Consider the following 24,582-nt stretch of genomic DNA (forward strand, 5'->3'; position numbering starts at 1 on the left):
GCATTTTTGAAAAACAGAACAAACAAGAAAATAGAGCAGGTTTAGGCCAATTGACCCACGAAACCCACACCTCCTTTCAAAATTATCTTGGCTGGTCTGCCCCAGTTCCCCATGTCCTACCATTTCCTTGTCTTTCAAATCTTTACCTAATTCCTTTTTAAAAGCCCTCACAACCACCTGGGCAGAGAATTCCAGAGATTCACCACCCTCTAAATGTTTCCACTGTTTAGCTAAGGTGCCTGACAGCAGCCATCTCCAAAAGTAAAAAATGGAAAGAAAATTCAAAAATCTGAGGTGCAAAAACCTTGTGCAGAATTTCCTGTAAGTTAATTTCTAGGCTGATTTGGTGGTGAGGAAAGCAAATGCAATGTTAGCATTCATTTCAAAAGGAAAAGAATAGAAAAGCAAGGATGTAAGGTCGAGGCTTTATAAAGCACTGACAATCATCACTTGGAATACTGGGAATAATTTTGGACCCCTTATCTTAAGGAAGCATGTGCTGACACTGGAGAGGGCTCAAAGAAGGTTCACGAAAATGAATCCAGGGTCGAAAGGCTTGTCACAACAAGAGCATTTGATGACTCTGGGCCTGTACTCACTGGAATTCAGAAGAATGAGGGGTGAACTCACTGAATCCTATTGAATGTTGAACAGCCTCAATACAATGGATGTCAAGACAATGTTTCCTATGGTGGGGGAGATTGGGACCAGAGGACACAGCCTCAGAATAGAGTGGTGCCCTTTTAGAATGGAGATGAGGAGGAATTTCTTTAGCCAGAGGGTGGTGAATCTGTGAAATTCACTGCCATACATGGCTGTGGAGGCCAAGCCATTGGTATATTTAAGGCAGAGATTGATAGATTCTTGATTAGTCAGGGCATGAAGGTATATGGGAAAAGGCAGGAGATTGGGGCTGAGAGGGAAAATGGATCAGCCATGATGAAATGGCAGAGCAAACTTGATGGCCGACTAGCCTAATTCTGCTCCTTTATCTTATGCTCTAATGGAAATCCAATCACCCCTCCATTGAAGTCAAAGTGACCAATAAACCTGAGTTCATTAAACATAATGCAACCTCCCCAAGCATTCACTACACCCCAAAATCATTGCAATGCCTGTCTCGTGCCATAATCCGTTTCCTAGTCAGCACTCACAAAAGCCTCAAGATGCCTCACTTAAAAGGGCATAAGTTTGGCTCTCTGACATCTATAATGTGGATTCCAGGTCACACAACATATTCACCTGGCAGCCTCATCCCTATTCCTGTGTGGCCAATCATTCAAAATGTTGGAGCTGCTCACGGAAGCAGTGTTTTTCCATTATCCAAGCATCACAGGCATTAGGAAGGTGGGTCCTCACCCTCGACGGCAATTGAGGATGTTTACTGGAACTGCTTACAGAATTGCATTCCCTTGAGAGTCAACAATTGTCATCCCTTCGCTGCTGATTTCACTATCTCTGCTTGAGTAGAAATCACAAACACAGGAACCCAGCAATCCAGTATTCCACAATTAAGTATAACTATTCAAATCAAATCCACATTATTGCTAAACACTTTTGTGGTGTCCATTAGTGCCTGAGACCACTGGCCCCGTTCAGTTTAATTAGCTGCCAGGCTGCAGCCATCCAGAGAATACTACCATCCTTCTCCCTCCCTCTTACTTTTTTCAGCTGCTGTACTTATTTTCTCATGCAGCAACTCTTCCTCTCCCCAAACCCCTCCTGTCACCCCCTCCATTTCCTCTCAAAACATTTTCCTTTTGCACTTTCTAGTTCATATTGTTTCAAATGTGATTAAAATTGCTATTGACATGCTTTTTTTTAATTCACGCGATTACTCATGATCATCTTAAACACCAAACAGCTCAAGTTTAATGCTACAATGTTAAAGATGTTAACCAGATGTTGACTTGCTACATTATATTGTAATATAATATTAGCAACAGCCATGTACAGCTCACTTCATGATGTCAGCATCAGGAATTCAGCTGATAAGAAATTAAATGCGTTTCCACATCATCATACATCCCACCTCTCCCGGAAGTTCTGGAAGTTTCCCGCATATGATAGTGGCTCCCTGATACCCGGAAATTATATACAATATCCCGCAAATCGATTTTTTTGAGAGGGAGAGCGAGCATCCTGATTGGTCTCTCTTCGTGCTAAGTAGACCTATCGGTTTTCTCTGTGGGCGGGCTTTACAGTCGACCTCAAAAATAATGACAGTGTTGCTCGCTGTGCTGTTTGAAATAGTGAACTTTTCTATTGCCCATGGTGGGTTAAAATGTAAAAGACGTGTTGAGGTGAGTTTAACGGGTGTCAATCATTCATTAGCGTAGCTAACGTTATTTAAACTAGCTGGCTAGCTGCTAAGGAGCTACTCTATTGATGTCCTACATGATGACGCCAAACTCCCTGTAGACTTGCTTAAAGTTGTAAGAGAATAAACATAGTATAATGTATGTACATATTTTAATGTCACATTTTCTGCATATATCCAACTTGGTTTACAGATTAAACAAAATCACTAAACAAAGTATTACCTACACTCTTGGAGGTCGACTGGGGGGGGGGCGGGGGGGGAATGGAATATGGGGTTGCAGGGGGCGGGGCTGCTACCTCCCTGAAATGGTGGTGCTACCTCCTGAAATGAGTTTTTGCAGGGTGGGATGTCTGCATCATACAAAATACAGCCCCTTTGGTGTTGACAGAGCTAGCGCATGCTTCTCTGGTTCTTTTCCCCACATTTTTTTTTCCACAAGATATTTAAATCAATCCCCATATGGTTTCAAGCAGGCCTGAAAGCAATTTTGACCAATCTGACCACAGCCGAAGTAAAGTAAGTGCAGGACCTTTCATCCTAAAGCTGCATAAACTACGTTGGCTTCACATAAACAAATAAGAAATCTAACACACATTTTTCTATACTATATCCATCTATCCTTTGCTAGATATGGTCCCTTCCATGTGCTAAGAAACCAGATAAAGCTCACCATGCAAAATGACCCTGGCATTCCAACATCAGATCAACTGAAGGAAGTAAATTGCAGTGCGGTTTAAAAAGCAATACTCATTTCAGTTTCTTTGGCTCTTGAGCCTGGGAAGAGTCACCTTGGAAAATGGTACTGTCTTCCAAGCACAGCCTCGGGGTCTTGCTGGCGAATTACTCTCAGTGCTGTTGGTGCAGTGAATAAAGCTACCACGCCATGGTCAGATAACAGTCGGAAATATGCTCCGGCATCTGGGGTCCCAACAGGCTTCCCCTGCAAAGAGGAACAAATAATTCAATAGGCTATTCAGTCCATCGTTCTTGGTCCATCTTTCAGTAAGGTCACATAGCTTATCTTGTACTTCAAGTCACAATCCTGCCCTGACACCATATTGCTCAACTCCTTCACTGCCTAAAAATCTATCTCCCCACCATTGAGCACATCTACATGAAACACTGTCGCAGGAAAGCAGCATCCATCATCGGGGACCCCCATCACCCAGGTCATGCTCTCTTTTCACTGCTGCCATAAGGAAGAAGGTACAGGAGCCTCATCACTCGCACCACCAGGCTTAGATACAGTTACTACCCCTCAAACATTAGCCTCTGGAAAAAGGAGATAACTGCACTTGCCCAATCATTGAAATGTTCCAACAACCAATAGATTCACTTTCAAAGTCTCTTCATCTTCCGCTCTCGATATTCATTGTTTATTTATTTGTATCACTGTTTCTTCTTTTCGGATTTGCACAGTTTGTTGTCTTCTGCACTCTGGTTGAAAGTCCTTGTTGGGTGGTCTTTCATTGATTCTGTTACAGTTATTATTCTATATTTGTTGAGTATGCCCACAAGAAAATGAATCCCAGGTTTGTATAGGGTTCCATATATGTACTTTGATAATAAAATTTACTTTGAACTTTGAATATACATAGAGATTGAGTCTCTTCAGAACATTTGGATAGAGCACAGGAAATGGATTCTGGCAGAGACTGTGAGCAAAAATCATTCATTTTCCATGGGGCACATTAATTCACGTCTTTTTGCTGTGAGCTTTGCTCCTCGCTTCATAGTATGCGAAAATGCAGTACATCCACTCAGTAATTGCAGTGATAGGCTCTATGTACATCACTACACACATGGCTGACAACAACCACGGCCACCTGAGGTTCTAATTCCCAGTGGGCGAGATTTCAACCACAGACACGCATTCTGGTTTAGGGAGGAAAAGGTTTTTATGCATCTTCTGTGCATAAAAATAAAGCTAAAATAAGAATACAAGAGCTTAAACAAAACCAGGAGGCTCTTTGATCTGCTCCATCATTCAATAAGACCATGGCTGAGCTTTTATTTCAGTACCACTTTTCTACATTAACTATATTTCCCTTACTATCTGAAAGTCCAGTAATTTCTAACTTCAGTACACTCTGTTAACAGAGCTTTCTGCATGGTGAACTCAAGGGTTCAGAAGCCTTAAAGAATTTATTTCTCTCTGTTCTAAATGACTGACCTTTTGAAAATATGTCCCCTGCATATATATTCAGAGAGTCATAGAGCACTGGAGTACAGAAAGAGGCCCTTTGGCCCATCTAATCCATACCAACACATCAACTCAGAATCTACCTTGTTGAGCTCATGAGAATTTTATCCGTTGGGAGATTGCCTACAGAGTGACCACCAGCAGCTACTCTAAATCCTACACTGAATGGTAATACGTTAAGAAAAACAGAAACACAGCATGTCAGGTAGAACCTTTCATCAGAAAATTTGCTCAGAATCTCTACAATTTGAAACACAAGGAAGTCTGCAAATGCTGGGAATCCAAAGCAACACACATAAAATGCTGGAGGAACTCAGCAGGTCAGGCAGCATCGAGAGAAATTAATAAACAGTCAACATTTCATGCCTTTAGGATTGAAAAGGAAGGGGGAAAGACACCAGAAAATAAAAGGACTGGACTGGGCTGAAAAAGAGGGGAGGAGGCTAGCTAGAAGGTGATAGGTGAAGCCAGGTGGGTCAGAAAGATAAAGGGCTGGAGAAGAAGGAATTTGATAGGAGAGGAGAGTGGACCATAGGAGAAAGGGAAGGAGGAGGGGAGCCGGGGGAGGTGATAGGCAGGTGAAAGGAGGTAAGAGGCCAGGAGTGGGGAACAGAAGAAGAGGGGAGGGGAGAGAATTATTTTTTACCAGGAGAAGTTAATATTCATGCCGTCACGTTGGAGGCTACCCAGACAGAATATAAGGTGTTGCTCCGCCACCCTGAGGGTGGCCTCACTGTGACACAAGAGGAGGCTGTGGACTGGCATCTCGGAATGGGAATGGGAATCAGAATTAAAATGTTTAGCCACCAGGAAGTTCCGCTTTTGCCAGATGGAACAGAGGAGCTTGATGAAGTGGTCCCCAAATTTATTTCAGATTTCCGATATCTACAGATTGCAGAACACTAATTACTTTGATTCACTGGATAAACATGTTTTCAAAAAATTTCTAATACTCCTTCCTCCCTTAAATCCTGATCAATTACAATGGCACAGTTAGAGACCTGATGCACTCATCATTCAAGGTCTATAATGCTCCTCCTTGCAACCTCTTCTGCAAAAACATAGATAGAATAATACTCTCCTTCCACCAACCTCATACAAGATGGATGTATTCCCATGAAGAAGAGGCGCATAGCAAATATAAGAATGTCCTACTACCCAACCCAGGTCAGAAGCAGTCCACCAAACCTGGAAAATACAAAACAAGAAGTCTTTATGTTATATAATGTGGTTCCAGTGGAAAATTTTGCAGAAGTAAGAGAAGTAAACTTTACCTCACCAGGTTTGAGACCGTACACTTTCGACATGGTCCATTTAAGCATTACGGTGTATCCCCCAGATGCACGAACAACTCCCTGAAAAATAGACACAAGAAAGTCTGTAGATGCTAGAAATCCTAAGCAACACACGCACAAAATGCTGGAGAAACTCCGCAGGTCATACAATATTTGTGGAAATGAACAGATAGTCAACGTTTCAGGCTGAGACCCTTCTTCAGGACTGAGAAGGAAGGGGGAAGATGCCAGAATAAAAGCGGGGGGAGGGGGAAAGAAGCTAGCTGGAAGGTGAAGCTGGGTGAGTGGGAAATGTCATGGGCTGGAGAAGAAGGAATCTGGTAGGAGAGGCAAGTAGAGCATAGGAGAAAGGGAAGAAGGAGGGAACACGGGGGAAGTAATAGGTAGGTGAGAAGTAAAATGTCAGAGTGGGGAATAAACGAAGGGGTCAGGGGAATTTGTTTACTGGAAGGAGAAATCGATATTCTTGCTGTCAGGTTGGAGGCCACAGAGATGGAATATAAAGTGTTGATCCTCCACCATGAGGGAGGCCTCATCTTGGCACAAAAATAGTTTAACAATCAATCTCATTTGTTGTGTATACTCCATCTCTTGTGAGAAGGCACTAGCACATTACACGTTCTCTTTGCGTCCCTAGATTATAGAAGTGAAAAGGAACCAGTGTTTCTGTGACTGAATGAGGCTGGAACAGTGTGACTGTGCATGATAGAAAAGGTTATTTAGCTAAGGGCAGGACTGGTTCAGTTACTTGCTCTCCAGTTTGAACAGCCTGCTGTCTTTCAATTACACTGAGAAGAATAATCATCTGATTTGCTATCAGGCATTTTTCAGTCGACTCGCAGAGGATGTCAGTACTAGCCAACCATGAAGAAGAATGAACACCATTTGTATACACGTACCTAGATAAAATGAGAAAAAATGCAAAGTATTCTTCCGTAATATTGATAGTGTTCACTCTCTGGTTAATACAGTTATCATTCTCCTGATAATTTTAAATTATATTTCCACAAACTCAGCATTTGTTGCATATCTTTAAATAAACACACACGCTGTCCTATAATTTTAAAATGTTTTACGCATTAGGAAAATCCAAGCCACGTCAGGGGAATTGAAATTTATACCTTTGGCGTTCCTGTTGTTCCTGATGTGTAAAGAATGTACAAGGGATGGTCTGAAGATACTGGGACACAGTCATGGCACTGGGCAGCGGAAACCTCTTCATCCCAGTCCAGCTCACAACCAGAGGTCAAATGAACTCTCTCCTATGACATAATTTAAATATATAATTAGAAGAACAGTACATAATTGTACTACACAGTCCATTAAACTTATAATCTTCAGTTTCATTAGCGCTTATTAATAGATAATTGCTATATAACTAATTCCACAATCACCATCTGATTGATGGTGACCTGTTTAAACTGCAATAAAATAATAAGTCAATGGGAATTATCAATTTAGTACCATACCAATGACACAGAACCTTCCATTTTTTTTTGAAGATAAAGGCATTGACTTTACATTTTTACACCATTATACATCATGAAACCATTTCATATAATGAATAAAAAATAATTTGTGCATTTGAATACATTCCCACAAACACTATGGCTGCGCAATGAATTTACTTTGACACTTACAGAATGATTTCTTGCTTATTATGACACAGGAGACCGGTGGAGGTGTGAGAACCGACATTAGCATGGTCCTTGCAATTTATTTGTTTCCCTATACTGCACTTTCCTGTATCTGCAACACTCTATTCTGCATTCTGGCTTTCTTTCTACTACCTCAATGTACGTGGGATCTGCCGGGCTGACACACGAGCAAAAGCTTTTCACTGGATCGAAGTAGATGTGACAACAATAAACCAACACCAAAACCACATTCTTTACAGGAGTGCAGGAAATGGGAGCAATAAAGATGGCCTGATGAAGGGTCTCGACATGAAACATCAACTGTTCATTCTTCTTTATAGATGCTGCCTGACCTGCAGAAGTCCTCTGGCATCTTGGGTGTGTGTTACTCTGGATTTCCAGCGTCTATAGAATCTCGTGCAGTAAAGACGGCAAGGCCTCTGCATTATGCAGTACGATCTCAATGATAACTGCATGGCTGCTTCATAACAGGATTCAATCAAAGATAAGTGTTTTAAGGCAGGGGTCCCCAACCTTTTGTGCAACGTGGACCGGTTTAATATTGACAATATTCTTGCGGACCGGCCGACCCGGGGGTGGGGGGTGGGGGGGTAGGGTTGCCAACGGACAAGAGTAGCAGACAAATACGTTGTGTTTACCCCAAGAAAGACTACAATGACCATGAAGCCTTGCACGGGCACCAGTGCGCATGCGTGTATGTGCCGATTTTTTTCTACAAGTCGTTTTTGGCGATTCTGTTCGGGGGGGGGGTGTTAATCACGACTGGAATACAGGTGATAAGTGGCTAATACACTCAATTTCGTTTCTAAAAGTGTTTATCTAACGAATTTAATATTAAACACACAGCGCATATTTTCCTCGCATGAATATAGTGATAAGTCAATTATCAGGGGAGCTTGAAGTAAGTGTTGAACGAACTTCCAGTAGAAGTGGTAGAGGCAGGTTCGATATTATCATTTAAAGAAAAATTGGATAGGTGTATGGGCAGGAAAGGAATGGAGGGTTGTGGGCTGAGTGCAGGTTGGTGGGACTAGGTGAGAGTAGCGTTCGGCACGGACTAGAAGGGCAGAGATGGCCTGTTTCCATACTGCAATTGTTATATGGTTATATAAGTCACTAGCATCATAACATTTTAAGTAACGTTTAGATATTAAACACACAGCACATATTTTCCCCGTATGAACATATAAAATCATTGCAACACACCAATATCGCTGAATCAGTGGAGCCCCGGGCTTGTTTCCCTGCAACAAGACGGTCCCATCGAGGGGTGATGGAAGACAGCGATACTCGAAGGGGGTTCCTTATGTCCAGTCTATTCCGCGATTTAGTTTTCGTTGCATTCATTGCAGAGATATGTTGGAAATGGAAGCAACGTTTTCAGTGCTTTCGTGGCTATCTCAGGATATTTAGCCTTGACTTTGATCCAGAATGCCGGCAGAGATGTTATGTCAAACATACTTTTCAGCCCACCATCATTTGCAAGCTCGAGGAGTTGATCTCCTTCCCACATTGACATGGATGACACGCGGGTAATGACCTCGTGTGCATTCAAGGTCAACAGGGCGTGACAGGGAATGAGGAAAGGGTTGATTCTTGCTGACTGGCAATTAGCTGATCTCAGCTGACCTAATCTAGGGGTATAGAAGAAGCACAGATATCACTTCTGGATTTGGAGCAAGGTATTTCACAGTCCCGTTCCCATTTTCTTTTCAGTGACCAGTTACTGAGAGCAACCACTTACATTTGTGAGGCAGCACAGCAGTGAGTGCAGCTGCTTCCCAGCAAGAGGAAACTAAGCTTCATCCTGCCCTTGCATGCTGAAGTTTGCCCTCTCCCCCACAACCACAGAGATTTTTGCCAGCTGCTCCAATTTCCTCGCACATCCCAAAGATGGTGATTAGTTGCAGTAGACAGATAACATTATAGTGGAGGTAAAGTTGCAAAAACAATCAAACATCATGTGAGAGAGGATACCCTTCAGGGAAATGAGAGGATCGACAGGATAGCTCTATAGGATGCTGGCAATGGGCTGAACGGTCTCCTATGGCATAATAAGCAAAAAAGGAAATCATTCTACATGAGAAATATGACAAAGGTGCATGACTGTTAAGTAAAGAAATAATGAAAGATTTCACAAAATTGTTAAAGCAGATGTCACAGGTGCAAGTTTTATATGAAAATGACAACAGATTGAATTTAACACTCACCATGTTATGTCGATTGTAAATCATGACTTTTTCTGGCTTGTGTTCAGCAATTTCCAAAGCTTTTTCCAGCAGTGGTATGTACGCTATTCTTCTTGATGGCTCAATTCCAAATGATGCTGTGACAATCAGTTTGGGCTACAGTGTAGGGGAACAGATGTGATTCATTTAATGGGGAGAGTATTTTGTATAAAAACTTTAACTATGAATGACATCAATGTGTATTTATCCTTCCCTTTTAGCACTGTGTAATATCTAGTATGCTTCACAGAAGCATTATTAAACAAAGCTAAACAAAAACCACAAAAACCATGGAAGGAGGCTGCTATTTGGTCTGATGGATAGAAGCTTCTTAAATGGAAGAAGTGGTGAATGAATGAAAAAGTTAAAGGAGGGAATTTTACATCACTGTCTGGTATGGGGGTGCTGGCTACCACACTGGATCGAAAAAAGCTGCAAAGATTTGTAAACTTCATCATCTCTATCGTGGGCACTAGCCTCTGCAGTATCCTAGACATCTTCAAGGAGCAATGCCTCAAAAAGATGGCATCAATCACTGAGGACCCCATCACCCAGGTGATGCCTTGTTCTCATTTCTACCATTAGGAAGGATGTTCAGCAGACTGGAGGCACACACTCAATGATCCAGAAACAGCCTCTTTTCCACTGCCATGCAGTTTCTGAATGGACATTGAACCCATGAACACTACCTCACTACTTACTTTTTGCACTACTTAGTTAATTTGACTATTTTATATACTTGCTGTAAATCACAGTTTTTCTCTATTATCGTGTATTGCTGCCGCATAACAACAAATTTCGCAACACATCCCAGTGATATTAAACCTGGTTCTGATTCTGATCCTGGGATCAGGCAGCCACAAAACAAAGAAACCCAAAAGAACCCATAAAAAAAGACTGTCGAACATCCAATGTGCAGAAAGAGAAAAAAACACAAATCAGGCAAACAATAACAACAAGCCAATAGCATACTGAACTGAAGCCCACAAAGAGAGCCGGAGACCCGTAGTTCAGCGCAGAGCCGAGTAAACATTGTCGGGTAGTGAGCTGCACCGACCCATCCCTCACCTCAGGCTATGACACCCTGACCTTTTCCGTCTGGCCCAACACCTAAGTCAACATCCAAACATCGGGTTCAGTCACCTCAGTATGCTCTGGGGTCTGGACCCACCGTCTCGATTCGACCTGTACCTGACCCTACATTTTCTGACAGCTAAGAAAAATTAATGTAGATGCTGTGCAGGAATGCATACACTATGTAAATACTATTTAAAGAAAGTACAAATGTGTTATATGCAATGTATTGTCACTGCATGAAACAGTTCCTCAAGGTTATATAGTCAGAAATAAGTCAATTGAAACTAAATATCGAAGGAAATGAAAAGTTATGCAGGATGTCTTGCTATCTTCCTGCAAGTGTACCAAATCACTGCAATAAATTACTTTGTAGTCACTCAAGAGATTTACTCAGCTAATTTTGTTCTATATAAAACAGGATTTCTTGCATTTAATTATTTTCATAAATTATCCCATTTTTTAATTTTTCCAGAGGGGCAGCAATAAAACTCTCAGCACCATAAGCACTGAGTTACATTGCAGGATGTCATCATTTAGTTCATTCCTTTCTCTTAATAAATCTGAAAACCAGATAGCGACTTAGAAATTTCAAAATGATTTTACTTAGGGTATACCCAAGCAAAATGATAAGCAATTAAAATCTAATTTTTAAATATTTTAAAAATGATATATTCAAGAACCACTACTGAAGTTAATGGCAAACTACTTAAAATGGCTTCCATATTAATGGATTATCTGATTTTCTTAAGTGTTATTAACACCAGTTCACAGGGTGTCTGTCTCCAAAATAGAGCCATGTGAATTCTCTCAAAGTTCAAAGTAAATATTATCAAAGTATGTTTATGTCACTATATACTACCCTGAGATTCATTTTCTTGCAGAATTCATCTCTAGATTACTTATACTACCAGACATCCTACCCTGCAAAAACTCATTTCAGGGAGGTAGCACCATCAATTTGCGGGAGACTTCCGGGAGAGGTGGGATGTCTGCAATAGAGTAGCTCCTTAGCAGCTGGCCAGCTAGTTTAAAACGTTAGCTACGCTAATGAACGAATGACACCTGTTAAACTCACCTCAACATGTCTTTTACAGTCTTAACCCACCATGGGCAATAGAAAAGTCACTGTTGCAAACAGTGCAGTGAGCAACACTGTCATTATTTTGACCCCTATTAGGCAGGGATACACTTTAGTGTAGTCTGGGGTGACATACATTTTATAGCTTTTTTTTGGAACACTGCCATGGCGCGCGCTCGCTCTCTCTCTCACTTGCTCTCGCGCGCTCTCTCTCGTGCTCTCTTGCTTTCTCTCGCTCGCTCTCAAAAAAATTCCAGGAGAGGTGGGATGTCTGTAATACCTAATAGGTAGGCCTCAAAATCCCCAGCTTTGCCTGCTGTTGGCGACTGAGAAGGAGGTCGAATCGATCGGATAGTGATGGCGCTCAGTACTCGGTGTCGGAGAGCTGATCAGAGCTCGAAGTTTTCGGACGATTCAGTGGGATTGTGGTCGGCATGGCAGGGAGAGTTTTTGTTCCTTCTCCCGTCTGCGTGAGATGTGGGACATTTGAGAGACTTTGAACTTTTACTGTGCTCATGGACTTCTTCATCAAGTTATGGCATTGTTGCACTGTTGTAACTATATGTTATAATTCTGTGGTTTTGTTAGTTTTTTTCAGTCTTGGTCTGTCCTGTGTTTTGTGATATCACACCGGAGGAAATATTGTATCATTTCTTAATGCATGCATTACTAAATAACAATAAAAGAGCACTGCGTGTCTTCATAATCTAAACCTAATACAATGTAAATGCTATGTAAAATAGTTGTAATACTGCATTGTTTAGGGAATAATGACAAGAAAAAAAAAGTCTGTACATGTTCGAACAACAAGAGCTGGAAAAGCACTTCCAGGTTTTCTCAATTCGCAGTCGGTTGAATTCGCTCATGCGGAACTCACGGATAAGGAGGGCCGACTGTACATGTAAGCAAAGATCACCAAGAGGTGAGGAGAGTAAACCGTCAGGAGAAGGGTAAAAGTAAAATAACTCCTAGCAACACACACAAAATGCTGGAAGAACTCAGCAAGTCAGATAGCATCCCTAGAGGGGAATAAATAATTCCAAGTAAATTTATTATCAAAATACATGTATGTCACCATATATTACCCTGAAATTCATCTTCTTGAGGGCATTCAAAGTAAACAGAAACACAATAGAATGAATGGAAGAACACACAAAGACAGACAGATAACCAATGTGCAAAAGTGAACAAAAAGAAAATAATAATAATGAATAAGCAATAGATACTGAGAAGGTAAGTTGTAGAGTCCTTAAAGATGACTCCATAGGTTGTTGAAGCAGTTCAGAGCTGAGGTGAGTGCAGTTATCTCCTCTGCTTGAAGAGCCTGACAGCTAAGGGATAATAATTGTTCCTGAACCTGGTGGTGCAGAACTTGAGGTTCCTGGATCTCCTTCCTAATGGCAGCAGTGAGAAGGGGGCATGGCCTGGATGGTAGGAGTCCTCAATGATGGACGCTGCTTTCCTGTGAAGGCGCTCCTTGTAGATGGGCTCAGTGGTGGGGAGGACTTTACCCGTGATGGACTGGGCTGTATCCACTACCTTTTATAGATTTTTCCATTCCAAGGGCATTGGTGTTCCTATACATACCAAAAATAACTCCTATTTATCCTCAGATTTAATGAGAGTATTGGAATAAAAACAGATGCCATTAAAATAACATTTTTTTTTCAAATTCGTAAATCCTTAATTAGATAGGACAGAAACCTGAAAGGTTTCATGAAATGTAGACGGAGATGTGTGGGCGAATGTATGTAAATTGTAGTTAGATCTCTTCCTGCTGCTTTGAGCTCCATGCCATGGAAAAAGGCGATGAGTCAAACATAAAGGTTAATCAGATTCAGCATGCTGCCTCACAAGAGAAAAAAACATCAGTTTGAATGTTTGGAAAATGAGACAACATGGCAAAATGACAGAGTTAAAACTAATGAGAATGTTAGGAAAAAAAAGACTGTCTCCAGTAGTTTAGTTTTAAAACAAGCAAATAAATTGATCTATGAAACTCAGTGTAATAATTAAATTAGTTAAATTAAGTCCTTTTTCAAAACATGCCAATGTAGGGCAGCAATGAGTAAAAGGGACAACAGAGCTTTAATTAAACCCAATTGGTGTAGGTATGACAGAACTAATGCAACTATTCAGTCTAGTCGTAAATCTGGAAAGAATTAGCAGCAGATGGATTCAGCAAGGTCAGAAATGAGTGTGGAGAAAATGTACAAGCCATCTCAATTGGCAAATATGTCACCAACGTTGCAAATGCTTTAAATACTGAGAGGGGGATGGAGTCAATGAATAAGAAGTGGACCTTGTGTTCAGGACTGAAGAGCATGCAACCAACTCTCCTGGCTTGTACTCATGGTCCTGAATGGAACCAGTGGCAAGGAGGCTTTTAAGCTGAATTAAATCTGCTTTAGCATGCAGAAGTCCAAACCTCATTGGGATTCCTTAGCATTACAATGGTGAAAAATTATCCTGGGCTGATCTATGCTGTACTGCTCTATGTTCTATGTAATCAAGTTCCTGTGGGAAACAATCAGTAATGATCTGTGGGCAGCAGAGTGATGCAGCCAGTGGAGCCGACGTCCCCCAGTCCCAACCTCCAGTGCAGACTTGGTATATTCTTCACCTGAGCACATCGTCTTCTCCGGTTTCCTCCCACGTGAGGTGCTAAGTTCGTTGGCTGTTATGACTTTGCTTTTGTGTACGAGTGGGTGGAGGAATTGATGGGAACATGGACGGAACAAAGGGATTAAGGTAGGAATAGTGTTTGATGGTCACTCTCAACTTGGGCCAAGGAGTCTGTTTCTATGCAGAATGATTCCAACTGAGAAGCCAACATGACACCACCGATGTGTAGAACCTAGGCTTTTTCCAACAATCAGGAAAGAATTTAGCTGATCATTCACTGAACTTATGTCCATCATCAACTCCCAATCCAGGATCTTCTGGGCTTCTTAATCCCCATGACTGAAACCACCTCCTCTGCTGCTTTCTCTCACATCTGCTATCCCAGTCTGCCAAAGATCTAAAATTTTATCTGGATTGTTCTCTAGCTTCGCTTCCTGGCCGCCTTGTACCACCCCACAAGTCCTTTCGTCCACTTTCGCCAACTCCCTCAGCCGTATTCTCAATGATCAGCTGACCACCTAACTTTCCTCAGCTCTCACACTATTCTGTTAACAATTCTCTCCCTACACACACACACACACACACACCACTCACTCTTCTTCATGTCAGCACTCTGCCTCAAAACAAAATTCCAGAACTTTCTACTCTGCCAAATCACCATGCAGCCTCCTACAAGCCTTTCCTTTAATGTACTGCAACTTCCAAAATTTCTGACAAGCTTTCTCAGAACTCCGTCTGGATTTGTTCCATTACAGTTCTCAACCCACAGAAGTATGGAAATTAAAAAATAATATAAGATAATCAATATACACAGCTGGTTGGAAAGGAAACAGACTAGCATTTCAGTCAAAGCCTCTGGGTATTTGAAAAGCATATTGTCATGTTTTATAACACCAAAACACAAGACTAATTGAAAGAAAAACACAGGGCCAGGAGATGCGTGTCTTAGTTTAATTTTACTTTAGCAAAGCGCGCACTTATGACATGATGGCGTGATGATGTATTCCGTTTACGTACTTTTATATACTGTATAACCCGTAGTGAATCATGTAAACAACAAAGAATGCTTAATCAAACAATATATCTACAAAATTACTCAAATATTACGGAATATTAAATACATAACACTCCTCACAGCTTAGCAACAAACTCCAAATCAATATAGAATGCATCTCAACTATATACAACTCTCCTATAGTGGGCACGTAGCCAACTGGTTAAGGCATTCGACTAGCAACCTGAAGGTCGTGAGTTCGAGCCCCAGCTGAGGCAGCGTGTTGTGTCCTTGAGCAAGGCACTTAATCACACATTGCTCTGCGACGACACTGGCGCCAAGCTGGATGGGTCCTAGTGCCCTTCCCTTGGACAACATCGGTGTCGTGGAGAGGGGAGACTCGCAGCATGGGCACCTGCCGGTCTTCCATACAACCTCGCCCAGGCCTGCACCTTGGAGAGTGAAGACTTTCCAGGCGCAGATCCATGGTCTCACAAGACTAACAGATGCCTTATTATAGTGTATAATACAACTACTATATAGGCATGCAACGATTAGTAAAATTTCAGTTATCCTATTTAGGCCTAAAGATTTAATCACCGTGGAGGATTGCTTAATCTTGTGGCATAACATTTTTCCTAATGAGGGAGGTCACTCTGCTGTGAAACAATCTCAGAGTCTGGGACCTCCTCCGTGGTGGTTGTAGGAGTTGACTCTGGGACTGCAGGAAGTGGTTCTGACAGCTCGGGACACTTTTCTTCTCGAACAATTGACTCTGCCCTCCTCAACTGAGCAGTGTCACCTCCAGATGACATCAGATGCAATCTGTACTGTGTGGATGTGTGATCCAGTTCTGTCCAAGTACCAAATTTTGATCACCGCTGTAGTCCCTCACTGGGACTGCTCGTCCAGAGTGAAACATTCAACCTCCTTGCTTGAAGAACCTTCATTTTGTCTCAGCTGTTAGTCCTGCATACTCCTTCTGAGATTGGGCCTGAGGAGATCCAAGCGTGAGCACAAGAGATGACTCAGGAACAGAATTACTGGTGAGATATACATTCTGACAGGCAAGGAGGAAATTGGTCAGATTCTGATTCAGTGTCAGTGTAGTATGTTCTGCTGACATTGTTTGCAGTGCATTCTGGACAAATCTTTCCACCAAGCCGTTTGTAGCTGGGTGGTATATTGCAGATGTAATGTGCCTTATTCCAGTAATTTTCAAGTATGACTGAAACTTTCACGATATCAGCTATCTTGGTTCAAGCTACTGAACTTCTAAGCAAACTATATGCTTTTCCACCCCATGCACTCAGCAAAATTGGCTTTTCACTGGCTGTTTAATTTGCTTTAAAATACCAGTCAATAAACTCAGTATACAATATCCAGTTATCTTTTTTTGCCATCAAACACATCTATCATTCCATTTCTGCTATTTTTTATTATTTTTATCAGTTAGTATTCACTGTTTATGAATCCGTGAATTCATCCGTTTTCTGCCTTTTTTTTTAAACTCAAACATCCTCTCCTCATGAAGAAAGCACGCTGCACTTTTAAAAAAATCTCTAACGTCTCACTGCGCTTCAACAGGTAGGTGGTCATCTTGGGTTCAATTTAAAACTTACTCATCACCACTGTTATGGTTTGTAACACCAAAGCATAAAACTAATTGAAAGAAAAACATGGAGCTAGGAGATGTGTGTCTTAGTTTCGTTTTTACTTTAGCGAGTCGCGCCACTTATGATGTGGTGGCATGATGACGTATGCCGTTCACGTACTTTTATAATGAATAATGTAAACAACAAAGAATGCTTAATCAAACAAAATATTTACAAAACAACTCAAATATTACTGCAATATTAAATACACAACACATATCACCATCCTTTCCGACTTCAACCCACATAGTCACGTGATTATTAATATTTTCCACCTGAACTATATCACCCAATTTTGACAATCATCAAATCAGGTGCCGCTAAAGCCTGTTTGTATGACTGCACTTTCTCTAGACTTGATTACATGTATGTTTGCTCTGCCACCTTTATTTACCAATCATAAATTTGAGATGGATTCAAAACTGCAACCTGATTTCCATTCACCCATCTAATTTACACGAAGTACTCTTCACCATCAACTCAACGGCTGTTGACTGACACTGACAACTAGTTAAGCAATACCTTGAGTTCTAACCATTTGAAATGCCATGATAGCATAGTGGGTAGCATGATACTATCACAGTTCAGTGTGCTGGACTTCGGAGTTCAATTATAGGATGTGTTTCCTATAATGGATGAGTCTAGGACCAGAGACTTCAGCCTCCTATAGAGGGATATCCATTTAGAACAGAGATAAAGAAGAACTTACTTAGCCAGAGGGTATGAATCTGTGGAATTCTTTGCCATAGATGGCTATGGAGTCCAGCTTATTGAGTACAGTCGGCCCTCCTTACCTGCGGGGGATTGGTTCCGGGACCCCTCGCAGATACCAAATTCCACAGATGCTCAAGTCCCGTATATAAAATGGTGTAGTATTTGCATATAACCTATGCACATCCTCCCGTATACTTTAAATCATCTCTAGATTACTTATAATGCCTAATACAATGTAAATGCTATGTAAGTAGTTATACTGTATTGTTTAGGGAATAATGACAAGAAAAAAAAGTCTGAACATTTTCAATACAGACGCAACCATCGTAGCTCTTCTGGGAACGCTGATGCTGCCTCGGCATCAGCCGATGATGATTCTCCCATGATCGTTAAGTTCTTGAGGCTGTAGCGCTTTACATAGCCAGCCAGCCATCCCTTACTAGCCTTAAACTCCTTCCTCTCGCTCACAACACAAATAGTGAACGAACGAGACGCGAGGCGAACAATGCTCAAACAACGAGTGCAAGAGAGAGAACTTCCAGGTTTTTTTTTTTGATCCCGATCCACGGTTGGTTGAACCTGCGGATGGGGAACCACGGATACGGAGGGCCGACTGTATATTCAAAACAGAGGCTGATAGGTTCTTGATTAGTCAGGGCATCAAAGGTTATGGGCGAAAGGTGGGAAAATGGGGTTGAGAGAGAGAATAAATCAGCCATGATGAAATGACAGAGCAGATTCAATGGGCCAAATGGCCGAATTCTGCTCCTATGTTTTATAGTCATCTCTAAGAAATCTGTATAGTATGTCCTCCTTGTGAAATATGCAGGTTTGCTCCAGGTGCTCCAGATTCCTCCCACAGTCCAAAGATGTACCGGATGGTAGGTTAATTGGTCATTGTAAAGTGTACAGTGATTAGGCTTAGGTTAAATCAGGAGTAGATGGACGGCACGGCTGAAAGTGCCAGAAGGGCCTATTCTGCACTGTATTTTAATAAATAAATAAGTAAATTCTCAGGCTTGTCCATGATTTTGCTCTTTGCGTCTCTATAGTGTCTTTCAGTCCTGTTTAACCCTCAGGGACATTTGCACACTCCAGTGCTTTAATCCCACATTTAATCATTCCACCATTTTCAGTTGGACCATCAGCTAACAAGATTGAAAACTCTGGATCTTCCTCCTTACCTCTGACTGCCTCTGCTAACTTCCTTTGCAATTTCTTTGAATTATTTCTACTGAAGTGACTCAATTAAAAAAATAACTTGCCTGTGAAGTATTTTGGTGATATTGGAGGTTCATTTTATCAGATTTCAGTTCCAAATGATAGTTCTTATTATTGTAACACATTTTGTACTGCCTTGCTTTTTCAATATTACTCTCATCTGACAAACCACATCAAAACATACCTTGGCATGGTCCACACGAACAGAAAGCTCTTTCGATGCAAAGCCGCCAAATATCAAACTGTGTGTGGCTCCAATTCTTGCACAAGCCAACATGGTGTACATTGCCTGGGGAATCATCGGCATATAAATGACAACTCGATCACCCTTCTTTACTCCATGCTTGACCAGCACACCAGCCAACCTGGAAACCTACATGGTTCCAAAATAAATGAAATGTTAACAACCAACAATTACTGCCAGAATGAAATAAAATATAAATTGCTGCAGAAATAATATTTTTAAAAACTTCAAACAATGGAAATTCAAGCAAATTGCCATCTAACAAATAAGTATGTCAAGGAACATGCCAATTCATCTGGTAACAAACAAGTTCAAACATATCAAGACTAGACAATCTTAACCTAAATCCTTTGAAGAGTAAAGTACAATCTATACAGTACTTGAAATCAGGATAATGTAAACCCACAGCCGAGTTACATCACAAAGGCTCTAGAGCAAGGTTTCCCAGCCTTTTTTTATGCCATGGACCCTTAGTTGGGAACCCCGCAGTGCATCAAAGCTTTTCAAAAATGTTAGAGCATCAATTATTTGCTACTGAGCTAAAGATTGTCCAGCCCCAAGACTACTTGCTTGGTAATTCTAGCAGAGCAATTGCATAATTTGGCAATCTTTTAATTAATTTCCAGTTTAAGATTTTATTCCTCTGCAGAGATGCTACCTGACCAAGTGAGCTCTTCCAACATTTTGTGTTTCCAACATCTGCAGAATCACTTTAAACTACTTTTGAAAGCTTTTACACTTTAAACAACCAGCGCTACGAGTAGCTCATGTGAATTGGTTAAATATAGTTAAGTGGGGAAGAAAAGGAAGATATATTGATTGAACTAAATGCGGCTAGAATAAAGGTGTGGATAGTAATCAAAAGAAGCTCATGCAGACTGCAAATACTAGCATTAATAACATGGGCTAATTGGCCTGTTAATGTGCGATTAACCCATTTGAATTGCAATACTCTGCAAACCGTAGCAGCCTTAAAATAGAAAGTATTGGACTGGGAAGTGAAGACAAGGAGAGGCTTTTAATCCCAAAAAACAGAAGAGATGATTCAGGTAGAATCCGACTTTGATTCCTCCTGCACTTAATTTAATGAAGTTGTGCCAGGGCAACAGTCCACTCACTGAAGCTGTTCCATTCATTCTAAAATGTGTAAGGCTCCATCTTACATTTTAATAGCTCTCCTACATTTAACTGCAACTAGCCAGTTTTTTCTATCCATAAGAATGCCACAATGTTAAAGAAAGTGAAAAGTGCCACGTCCACAAATTACAGTGCCTATAAAAAGTATTCACCCCCCCACCCCCAGAAGTCTTCATGTTTTATTGGTTTACAACTTTGAATCACAGTGGATTTAATCTGTTTTTTTTTTGACACTGATTAACAGAAAGGGGCTCTTTTGTGTCAAAGTGATAACAGATCTCTACAAAGTGATCTAAATTAATTACAAATATAAAATGCAAATTAATTGATTGTATAAGTATTCACTAAATAAGTCAGTATTTAGTAGATGCACCTTTGACAGATATTACAGCCTTGAGACTTGTGTTGATTGGTCTCTATCAGCTTTGCACATCTGGACACTGCAATTTTTCCTCATTCTTCATTACAAAAGTGCTCAAGCTCTGTCAGATTGCATGGGAATTGTGAGTAAACAGCCCTTTCATGTCCAGCCACAAATTCTTAATTGGACTGAGATCTGGAATCTGACTTGGCTACTCCAGGACATTAACTTTGTTGTTTTTAAGCCATTCCTTTGTAGCTTTGATTTATTCTTGGGGCCATCGTCTTGCTGGAAAACAAATTTTCTCCCAAGTCGCAGTTGTCTTGCAGACTGCATCAGATTTTCCTCCAGGATTTCCCTGTATTTTGCTGTATTCATTTTACCCTCTACCTTCACAGCCTTCCAGGGCCTGCTGCAGTGAAGCATCTCCACAGCGTGATGTAGCTACCAGTACCACCATGCTTCAAGGGGGAGATGGTGTGTTGTTGATGATGTGCTGTGTTTGGCTTAGACTAAACATCATATTTAGTCTGGTGGCCAAAAAGCTCAATTTTGGTTTCATCAGACCACAGAACCTTCTTCCAAAGGATTTTAGAGTCTTCCACATACCTTCTGGCAAACTCTAGCTGAGATTTCATGTGAGTTTTTTTTCCAACAGTGGCTTTCTCTTTGCCTATCTCCTATAAAGTTGCAACTGGCGAAGCACCTGGGCAAAAGTTGTTGTATGTGCAGTCCCTCCCATCTCAGCCACTGAAGCTTGTAACTCCTCCAGAGTTATCAGAGGTCTCTTGGTGGCCTCCCTCACTAGTCCCCTTCTTGCACAGTCACTCAGGTTTTGAGGACGGACTGCTATAAGCGGGTTTACAGCTGTGCCATACTCTTTCCATTTCTTAATGATTGACTTAACAGTACTCCAAGAGATATTCAGTAACTTGGAAATTTTCTTTCATCTACCTCCTGACTTGTACCTTTCAATAACCTTTTTGCAGTGTTGCTTGGACTGTTCTTTTGTCTTCATGGTGTAACTTTTGCCAGGATTCTGACAATCAACTGACACACATAGAAACATAGAAAATAGGTGCAGGAGTAGGCCATTCGGCCCTTCGAGCCTGCACTGCCATTTATTATGATCATGGCTGATCATCCAACTCAGAACCCCGCCCCAGCCTTCCCTCCATACCCCCTGATCCCCATAGCCACAAGGGCCATATCTAACTCCCTCTTAAAAATAGCCAATGAACTGGCCTCAACTGTTTCCTGTGGCAGAGAATTCCACAGATTCACCACTCTCTGTGTGAAGAAGTTTTTCCTAATCTCGGTCCTAAAAGGCTTCCCCTTTATCCTCAAACTGTGACCCCTTGTTCTGGACTTCCCCAACATCAGGAACAATCTTCCTGCATCTAGCCTGTCCAATCCCTTTAGGATTTTATACGTTTCAATCAGATCCCCCCTCAATCTTCTAAATTCCAATGAGTACAAGCCCAGTTCATCCAGTCTTTCTTCATATGAAAGTCCTGCCATCCCAGGAATCAATCTGGTGACACACATCAAAGTTGCTGGTGAACGCAGCAGGCCAGGCAGCATCTGTAGGAAGAAGTGCAGTCGACGTTTCAGGCCGAGACCCTTCGTCAGGACATCTGGTGAACCTTCTTTGTACTCCCTCTATGGCAAGGATGTCTTTCCTCAGATTTGGGGACCAAAACTGCACACAGTACTCCAGGTGTGGTCTCACCAAGGCCTTGTACAACTGCAGTAGTACCTCCCTGCTCCTGTACTCGAATCCTCTCGCTATAAATGCCAGCATACCATTCGCCTTTTTCACCGCCTGCTGTACCTGCATGCCCACTTTCAATGACTGGTGTATAATGACACCCAGGTCTCGTTGCACCTCCCCTTTTCCTAATCGGCCACCATTCAGACAATAAACTGTTTTCCTATTTTTGCCACCAAAGTGGATAACTTCACATTTATCCACATTAAATTGCATCTGCCATGAATTTGCCCACTCACCCAACCTATCCAAGTCACTCTGCATCCTCTTAGCATCCTCCTCACAGCTAACACTGCCACCCAGCTTCGTGTCATCCGCAAACTTGGAGATGCTGCATTTAATTCCCTCATCCAAGTCATTAATATATATTGTAAACAACTGGGGTCCCAGCACTGAGCCTTGCGGTACCCCACTAGTCACCGCCTGCCATTCTGAAAAGGTCCCGTTTATTCCCACTCTTTGCTTCCTGTCTGTTAACCAATTCTCCATCCACATCAATACCTTACCCCCAATACCGTGTGCTTTAAGTTTGCACACTAATCTCCTGTGTGGGACCTTGTCAAGAGCCTTTTGAAAATCCAAATATACCACATCCACTGCTTCTCCCCTATCCACTCTACTAGTTACATCCTCAAAAAATTCTATGAGATTCGTCAGACATGATTTTCCTTTCACAAATCCATGCTGACTTTGTCCGATGATTTCACCGCTTTCCAAATGTGCTGTTATCACATCTTTGATAACTGACTCCAGCAGTTTCCCCACCACCGACGTTAGGCTAACCGGTCTATAATTCCCAGTTTCTCTCTCCCTCCTTTTTTAAAAAGTGGGGTTACATTAGCCACCCTCCAATTCTCAGGAACTAGTCCAGAATCTAACGAGTTTTGAAAAATTACCACTAATGCATCCACTATTTCTTGGGCTACTTCCTTAAGCACTCTAGGATGCAGACCATCTGGCCCTGGGGATTTATCTGCCTTCAATCCCTTCAATTTACCTAACACCACTTCCCTACTAACATGTATTTCGCTCAGTTCCTCCATCTCACTGGACCCTCTGTCCCCTACTATTTCTGGAAGATTATTTATGTCCTCCTTAGTGAAGACAGAACCAAAGTAATTATTCAATTGGTCTGCCATGTCCTTGCTCCCCATAATCAATTCACCTGTTTCTGTCTGTAGGGGACCTACATTTGTCTTTACCAGTCTTTTCCTTTTTACATATCTATAAAAGCTTTTACAGTCAGTTTTTATGTTCCCTGCCAGTTTTCTCTCATATCTTTTTTCCCCTTCCTAATTAAGCCCTTTGTCCTCCTCTGCTGAACTCTGAATTTCTCCCAGTCCTCAGGTGAGCCACTTTCTCTGGCTAATTTGTATGCTTCTTCTTTGGAATTGATACTATCCCTAATTTCTCTTGTCAGCCACGGGTGCACTACCTTCCTTGATTTATTCTTTTGCCAAACTGGGATGAACAATTGTTGTAGTTCATCCATGCAACCTTTAAATGCTTGCCATTGCATATCCACTGTCAATCCTTTAAGTGTCATTTGCCAGTCTGTCTTAGCTAATTCACGTCTCATACCTTCAAAGATACCCCTCTTTAAGTTCAGAAATTTTGTTTCTGAATTAACTATGTCACTCTCCATCTTAATGAAGAATTCCACCACATTATGGTCACTCTTACCCAAGGGGCCTCTCATGACAAGATTGCTAATTAACCCTTCCTCATTGCTCAAAACCCAGTCTAGAATAGCCTGCTCTCTAGTTGGTTCCTCAACATGTTGGTTCAAAAAACCATCCCGCATACATTCCAAGAAATCCTCTTCCTCAGCACCTTTACCAATTTGGTTCACCCAATCTACATGTAGATTGAAGTCACCCATTATAACTGCTGTTCCTTTATTGCACACATTTCTAATTTCCTGTTTAATACCATCTCCGACCTCACTACTACTGTTAGGTGGCCCGTACACAACTTCCACCAGCGTCTTCTGCCCCT

General features: G+C 41.5%; 1 protein-coding gene across 3 annotated transcripts in view; it reads right to left on the minus strand.

Annotated features, from left to right (window-relative positions):
- acss3 (acyl-CoA synthetase short chain family member 3) overlaps positions 1-24,582 on the minus strand; it is an 84,784-nt gene that overhangs the window by 27,820 nt on the left and 32,382 nt on the right. For all 3 annotated transcript variants that reach the window (XM_072267496.1, XM_072267495.1, XM_072267494.1), the window contains exons 3-8: positions 19,256-19,444; positions 9,690-9,824; positions 6,943-7,083; positions 5,801-5,881; positions 5,619-5,714; positions 3,112-3,263 (exon numbers count right to left, since the gene is read on the minus strand). In XM_072267496.1, coding sequence (XP_072123597.1) covers positions 3,112-3,263; positions 5,619-5,714; positions 5,801-5,881; positions 6,943-7,083; positions 9,690-9,824; positions 19,256-19,444 — 794 coding nt within the window. The remainder of the gene's footprint in view (positions 1-3,111; positions 3,264-5,618; positions 5,715-5,800; positions 5,882-6,942; positions 7,084-9,689; positions 9,825-19,255; positions 19,445-24,582) is intronic.

The sequence above is a fragment of the Mobula birostris genome, chromosome 9 (assembly GCF_030028105.1).
Source record: "Mobula birostris isolate sMobBir1 chromosome 9, sMobBir1.hap1, whole genome shotgun sequence".
Taxonomy (NCBI): domain Eukaryota; kingdom Metazoa; phylum Chordata; class Chondrichthyes; order Myliobatiformes; family Myliobatidae; genus Mobula; species Mobula birostris.